Source organism: Cimex lectularius, unplaced genomic scaffold (assembly GCF_000648675.2).
Source record: "Cimex lectularius strain Harlan isolate CLEC.00 unplaced genomic scaffold, Clec_2.1 scaffold17, whole genome shotgun sequence".
NCBI classification, from domain to species: Eukaryota; Metazoa; Arthropoda; class Insecta; order Hemiptera; family Cimicidae; genus Cimex; species Cimex lectularius.
In genome coordinates this window covers 1,953,200-1,960,940 of record NW_019392640.1, presented here as the reverse complement: position 1 = coordinate 1,960,940, position 7,741 = coordinate 1,953,200, and the positions used below count along the sequence as shown (strand labels likewise).

The window sequence follows — 7,741 nt, the reverse complement described above, 5'->3', positions numbered from 1 at the left end:
AATCTAAATGCTTTCCTCTATTTTATTATCTGGGCCTCAAAAGACTACTGGTTTCATCGAATGGCCACAATTTCATCTTCGACCGATTGAAGCCGCTAGAGCTATTTTTAACCTGGAGGTATTCAGTTGTTGAACAGTTTGTAAAGCTTCCAAGTGCAGAACGCCGTCGATAACAGGGTCACAGAGCAGTGGAGGATTTTGCGCCTAGAGTCGTTCTTCCTGATGAGGACTATCGGCGATGCGGAAGAGAGCGCATTGAAAAGTGGCAGTTTCGCAAGACGCTTTGAATCAGGAAACACTTGGTATTTAACGCAAGGGTCAAACTGCCACGACACCGTGTAAAGACCGGTGCAGAAAAACGAAACGGCACCAAGCGGAGCATACGCCAATGGGTACTCCTCCCACATTAAACCTGGAATTTACAGCAACTTTAAATTTTTCACCACAAAAAAATGTGTAAACATTTCTCATTTATTTAACATTAACATATAACATAAAAGAGGTGGTGTTATCCATATAATTTACATAATAAAATTTGTAAAAACTAATCGAATTGTTCCTTCTTCTATTTGATGTCTAAAAATAATATTGTATGGCTTCAGAGAAAGTATTTTTTTTTAAAATAGCCAAGGTAAATTAGCCCAAATTCTAAGGCTATAAGTAGATTTGATCAATCCTGCATGCGATACACTCTTTTACATAGCATCAGCACCGACATAAGTGTTTAGATGGTTTATGTCTCAAACCTTCTTCTTTTCTGCTGAAGAAACCGCACCTACTGATTGCCATCTGAGGAAGAAGTAAAAAGACCCCAGCTTCCTCAGTAAAGATAATTTTAACGTTTTTGGTCAATTAACTGTTCTACGTGGATTCTTAAAATAGAAACAGATGAGACAGGAAGATGGAAGTCAAGTTGAATCAGAGATAATTGAGCCAAAACCTGTCGAGCCAAGCGGCTATTAATTATCAGTTCAAAAATTATAGTAAGTTGAGCAAATCGTCTAAGAGGACAGCTGTAGATAGAAGAATTGAAGATCATGGCTTTCACAGGTCATGGAATGCTAATAGTCCTAATTATCATGCTTTGTTCAATGAATTGTTGATTTGTATCTACCTCTGTACAGAAAACATTATCACTGGTACAGTTTTACAATCTTTATTATAACTCTTATATATAATACAGTTAACTGATACAATCCAAGTACACACAAAATGCCATTTGCCCCTTTTGGGAGGCTAAAACCAAAGACAAAATGCAGGACAATTATGGAAAACTGACAGTCGGTGGCGTGTAGGGTAGTTTACTGAATAACACAACCCCATTTCGTGAAATGAAAGTCATCTTATGAGAATGACTTGGTCTAGGAACGTTTTAATAAACCTAAATATAATGTCAAACTACTCTGGACTCAATTCTCTATGTTTCACCATGGTGAGAGTAACTTGACTGAGAAACATGAACATGGGTACCTTCTAGCTGACCAAAGATCACAATTTGACAATCAAATACAATATTTTACACAATTATGTCTGACAACAAAAAAAAAAAAAAAAGTGGCCACCCTCATCGTTGTTTTAGTAAATACAAATAATCCCTCTACATCCACGAAGGTTACGTTCCAGAAAAACTACGTGAATGTTGAGTCCATATTCCTGTGCAAATAATGGGGTTCTGTTCCATAATAGTGGATAGAGATACAAAAACACATGCAATTTATTCCTATGATTAATGTATTACTGCATTTATCGGTATTTTTTCATAAATTAACATTTTCAAAATTTCCATCCATACCATTTAATTTTTGCTCGTTTTTTTAAGTTCTCTGGGAAATCTTTTTTTCTCCTTCATGGACAATTTTATATTATGCAAATTATGCTCAAAGTGTTTGTTTTCCGTGTAGATGTGTCTTTATGGATTATTATTCATCACACGTGTACACGGAAAACAAACACTTTGGGCCCTGAAGATGATCTGAATAAAGATCGAAACATTGGTACGATAAAGAAAATGTTTTTCTAAACCTACGTCACACCAGACCACGATCTCCAAATAATCAAGGGATTTATTTTAAACTTGCACGTTTTGCACTGGCAGGAGCACTAGCCATGACAAATCTCTTACTATTATTTTTTTAAATTAAATCAAACGCAGTGTCGACTTGTCGATGTTGAAGAATCTCCAACAGCAGTTGCACTTTCACCGATTTGCAATTTATCTAAAACCTTAATTTGAATAATTAACCTTAAAAAACCTTAATAATCAACCTTAATTTTATGAGGTTTTGAATATATAGGTATGGAATATTTTTGTACTCCTTCTTCTTAATTCCTGAAAATTTTCTGGCATCACTGGGCAACTCTGACAACTCGTCCCAAAGGTGATCAATACAGTTTAAGACAGTACTTCATGCTGGCCACTCGAACTTTGAGTTGAAGCCAGTTACAAGTAGTCTCCAACGATCCTAGATGTATGGGGCCTTGTATTGTCAAGCATAAAAAAAAAAAAACTATCGCCAATTAGTGGAAGGAACAACTGCTTCTGATAGCACATCTTCAATGTATCACACAGCTGTTAGGGAACCCTCGATGAATATCAAGTTTGTACAACCTTTCAGAGATATGCTTGACTATAATACCACCACATTCACAGCTTCTGCGTAGTGAAAATTCGGTGGAGATATATTGCTATCCTGTTCTTCTCCAAACCCTCTGTCAGCTATCAGAAAATATCAAAAAACTTTGACTCATCCAAAAACAAGATTTTGGTCCAATCTTGATGAGACCAAATGTGATTTCTTGCAAAACTTAACCGAGCTGTTCTGCGTGAGAAGTTCTGGACCAGTGGCAGGTCTTTTAGCACGTAATCCAGTTTCTGAAAGCCTTCAACTTACAGTGCATAAACTGACATTAACATTTCTAACTTGTTGAAGTCGTTGCTGGATCTCAACAGCTTTAGAATGTCTAACTTTCAGTATAAAACAATGAAACTTGGAAATGAAAAACGAAACTTAAAAATGATGCAATATAAAAAATTAAACCAACAGAACATTGGAAAGAAGCTTTAAAGAAAAACCGACAAAGAAGAGATGGACTAATCAAAGATTTAATTACAAAATTCAATTGTAAACACGTGTGGGAGATTTTATCTGTTTTATTTACCTCTAATACTTTAAAACGGACCATTTGTAAGATAATCAGTGGAGGATTGTCTAAGAGATTATTTAAAAAATTAAGAATGACCACCTTTTCTGCCTCTCAGTGAAGTAACAACAGGCTTGTGCACTCTTTATTATGAACTATAATCTTTTAATTGATGTAATACAAGTACCCACCAAGGACCTATTCCGTTAATGAGCCTCCGCCCCACTCGACTGCTAAGATCTCTCTCTGGCCACATAAGGAAATGCTCCTTTAAAGGAAATCATAAATACTGAAACATTTCATTTTAGGTAATTTGTGTAATAATAATTAAGTGTATAAATTGGTTGTCATTGTAATAAAGGAAATCACATTTGAGTCCCTGGGGGCCAAAATTCAACTATTTCACTAAGGATGTCTTCGAAAACATTCACATTTTTTGCTGTACATAACTGCCACCACATAAATTCGCATAGATTGGAGTCCAATAAACTGCAGTGGGTTGTCCCATTTGTCCCTCGCATTTGCTTTTCCCCATACACTTTCAATGGGTGCACAGGTGGTCAGGTCAACAAAATTGAGAGAGTGGTTCACTGTCATATGGCGGAAACTAGGATACTGGGATAATGTTTCATACGAACTGCTCGAAACCCTGGACCGTTCAGGAATAAAATGTCAGGGATATGCGGATGTCCTGACTGCCAGGAGAAAATTCGAGGAAACCCTCTGCGATATAATCCAAGAGGGACTAAAAATCACAGAAGAATGGTGTAAAAGCGCTGGCTTAGGGATCAATCCCAACAAAACAACTATAGTCGCTTTTACACGGAAAAGGAAACTTGATCACATGAAGGAAATAACACTCAATAACACCGTGATAGAAAAAAAAAAGTCAAATATCTGGACATCACACTAGATAAAACACTAACATTTAAGAAACACATCAGCTCTACCATCATGACGACGAATCGAGCTTTGATGGTGTGCAGAAGAATAGCAGGAAGTAACTGGGTAGGCAGACCGGAAACCCTGCTTTGGATGTACACCATGATAGTAAGACCTTTACTTACATATGGAGCTATAGCCTCGGCTGATGAAGCAGAACAAATGACTAAAAGAAAAAGCTCACAAAAATACACAGACTTGCATGCATCTGCATAACAGGAGCAATGAGAACATGTCCTACAATTAGCATGGAAAAAATACTATGATTAATCCCTCTACATCACATGGTAGTAAGGACAGCGCAGAAAACCATCATCAACTTTATCGAAGAGAAACCTCCAACAGGAATAAAACTGAAATTAAGAGATAGCAAGCAATAAGACCATCCGTTACTCATGGCTCCAAGAGACGACATGAACAGGATGTTTGAATTTAATCAAAAATTCCAAACATATCTGGGTACCAAAAAAGAATGGGAAAGAAAGGGAAATAATTCCTTTAAAAATGGCACCATCCTCTGGTACACAGATGGATCTAGAACACAAGAAGGTATGGGTGCAGGAGTATTTGGACCTGGAACCAAATACTCAGAACCCATGGGAAAATACTCCAGTATCTTCCAAGCTGAGATTCATGCAATTAAAAGATGTACCCAATTCAACCTAAGTAAAAGGTACAAGAACATAATCATGTCAGATAGCCAAGCAGCCATCAAAGCACTAAGCTCGAATACCATTAGTTCAAGGATAGTGCTGAACTGCAAAACCAAACTAAACATATTAGGTATGCAGAATAAAGTCATAATAAAGCTGGGTCCCAGGACACATGGGAGTAGAAGGCAACGAAAACGCACACACCCTTGCAAGGAAAGGGGCTGCTACAACAGTGATAGGACCTGAACCCTTCTGTGGCATAGGAATCCACACTATTAACAAATATCTCAGACAGAAGGACAAAAAGAAAATGTAGGAACTTTGGAATTCACTCATTGGACATAAACAATCCAAGAATCTTCTAACCAATTTTGGTAGGAAAAAAAATCACAGAATGTGTCAAAGTTAGCAGGAACAGACTGCGAATCCTAACAGGACACTGCAGATTAAATGGACGCTTAAAGAAAATTGGAACAATCCAAGATGGCACATGTAGATTCTGCAAGGAGGCAGAAGAGACACTAACCCATTTACTAACAAACTGCGGAGCTACACTAGCCCGCAGAAAGAAATGTTTTGGGGTGTATAATGTGACAATAGAAGAGCTTCAACCATTGAAACCGGGCCTATTAATCAAGTTTCTTGATGTGCTTTAGGCAGAGCACGGGGGATACAATAGCTCTTAAAGGGTGCAGTATACTATACCCTGAAAATATATTTACATCTACATGTACATGTTTCATAAGACTTCCACTGATTGGAGGTGATGACAGACCCAGCAGCGATCCGATTGGAATTATGGGGACAAGATTTGGTTGATCTGTCCTGAATAGCGAGTAGAAAACTTTCTCTCATTTCACAGCAAATGCCACCAAAAACCCACTGCAGTGGTAAGGTTCTCCTGGTGTTGTTTTCCTTTGTGAAAACAGAGATTTATCAATTTCCACAGTGCAACTGGGGCCACCAATGTGCAAATGTCTACACAAAATAGTTTGCACAGATTGTGTAGTTGCACCAAACAAAAAACGTGTTATGATTTATACTTAACTTTTTCCCAAAACTTAATGCTTACCATTTTATAAGTATAAACATATATGAACAGCACGATGGTCAAATATGGCAGCCTTAAGCCAGTTAGACAGGTGTTATTTCTTAATGCCATTTCCACCTTGCACCTACGTTTGTAGCACCTCCACTTGTCATGCAATCCTGTCAAATGCAGCCTCGCGTCGTGCACAGCTAGTGGAAGAATGCATTTTTCCTGAAGGAAACAAACTGCCATTTCCTTGATTTTGACAGCGTCGAATAGTGCAAGAAAGTTCATTTTTATTCTACATCGAACTCTTTGATAACTGGTATACAACTGAGTAAAAGATGCTGTTCACCTTGACTCAAAACTTAAGATAAGATAGGGTAAGAGCTGAAGCACAGAGACCTAACCTTCGTCTCGATCTCTGCCACCAAGGCGGTCAAGTGGGGCAGAGGCACATTAACGGAAAAGGACCCCACAAACACAGGACAAATGAGAAAACTGAATTGGTGGTGTGTTGTGTTCTTACCAAATAATACAGCCCCTAGACCTGAGATGACGGCTGTCTTATGAAGACAATTTCCGACAGTGATCCATCGTGCGGTCTCGTCACCAAGTCTGGGCGGTTCTATGATTATTATCCTGTAGCCAAGCTCCAGAGCTCTTTCCAGTTCATCGCCAAAAGTCTCATGTGCGTTCTCATTGTCGTAGACCTCTTTTATTATCGCGCTGTCTGCTGGGTCCAGCTCCCTGAAAACACATGAAATCACTTAGATTTATTATTCCAATTCTTAAAATAGGTCGAGTTTGTTGCATTTTTATTTGACGAACGGTCAAATCCATTTCGCGGGAAAACGATTCCGCCGTACTTACGCGTCTTGGTCGTCCTTAGAAGGCATTTTCCGGCGCTTTCAGAAGAAGACAGTTGACACCAATATCACGAGAAACCATAAAGGACGATTTTTCGGCGACGGGAAAGCGATCGACGGGGCGTCCCACACCCTCCCGAGTCCCTCCCTGTTAAATCCGGCTTTTGTCCAGGGCGGCTTCCGACGGCAATGGTGCCATTCTGCCAGGGTCGAGTCGGAAAAAGCGAAATAGGACGGACCAGGGACCAGACTGTCGGGACAGTACCGAGTTTCAAGGTCGATCCGAAGAAAGGTTCACAGCCGACGACGGCTTCACAGCTGATTCCCGCCAAACGGATCCCGCCCGACCATCGACGGTGAGAGAAAAAGGCCGATTTTCTTTTCAAAAAGAAGGCGTATTTTTCGAATTTTCTATTTTCTTTGCTTTTTCCGGAAAATCCGGCTCTGAATTTTTAAAGTCGGATCGCACCGAGTCGGTGTCTCTCGGCGATCGGTCTGGCCGTCCTTTTTTCCAGACTGTCGAACCATTTCCCGCCTTTTCCAGTCATAACAGCTGTCCAAAGCGGAAAAACTCTTTTCCGAGTTTTCCTTTTGACAATTTCAAACTGACTTCCTAAGCAAAAAAATGGAAATTCTTCCCTTGAAAAGGCGATTCGACGAGTCTACCGTCAACGACATCAAAGGTTCTTTGATCAGCAGACAACAAGAAGAACAGGTTTTCTTTCAACTTATTTTTTTAAAAATTTCCAAATAAAAAATCAAATGTTAACAAGTTTTTCTTTTTTGAAATGTGATCGTTTTCGACCAATTTGGTCTGCCTTTCTTCGCTGAGTTTTATCAAAATCGTTCGGCATTCGCCATCTTCAGTTAAGGTATAAGCAGGGAGAGGCAAATAACTTCTTCCGAATCAGCACTGAGGATGTGACACCAGCGATGAGGCAGACCAAAGCACAAACTTATTATTGATACAATGCTTACATTTTTGGACATGTTGAACCGACAATTCACACATTTTGTAGTGACTTGTGCAGATTCCATATGTGTCTACCAACACGCAAACTAACACCTATCATCGACTATAACTTTGTGTGATGAGTACAAAGATG

General features: G+C 39.1%; 1 protein-coding gene across 1 annotated transcript; it reads right to left on the bottom strand.

The window, feature by feature from the left end:
- Window positions 1-8: 8 nt before the first annotated feature.
- Window positions 9-7,135, bottom strand: LOC106672283 (transmembrane protein 11 homolog, mitochondrial). Its single transcript, XM_014403593.2, has 3 exons — window positions 6,640-7,135; window positions 6,296-6,516; window positions 9-412 (listed from the first exon to the last, which is right to left on the bottom strand). Exons 1-3 carry the CDS (start codon window positions 6,663-6,665, stop codon window positions 123-125), a joined length of 537 nt encoding a protein of 178 aa, XP_014259079.1. The 5' UTR covers window positions 6,666-7,135; the 3' UTR covers window positions 9-122.
- Window positions 7,136-7,741: the final 606 nt, after the last annotated feature.

Coding starts and splice junctions, on each gene's coding strand:
- LOC106672283 (XM_014403593.2), bottom strand. CDS start 6,665: ATGCCTTCTAAGGACGACCAAGACGC. Junction 6,517..6,639: donor TCTAAGGACGACCAAGACGC/GTAAGTACGGCG, acceptor ATGTGTTTTCAG/GGAGCTGGACCCAGCAGACA. Junction 413..6,295: donor TCTAGGGGCTGTATTATTTG/GTAAGAACACAA, acceptor TGTAAATTCCAG/GTTTAATGTGGGAGGAGTAC.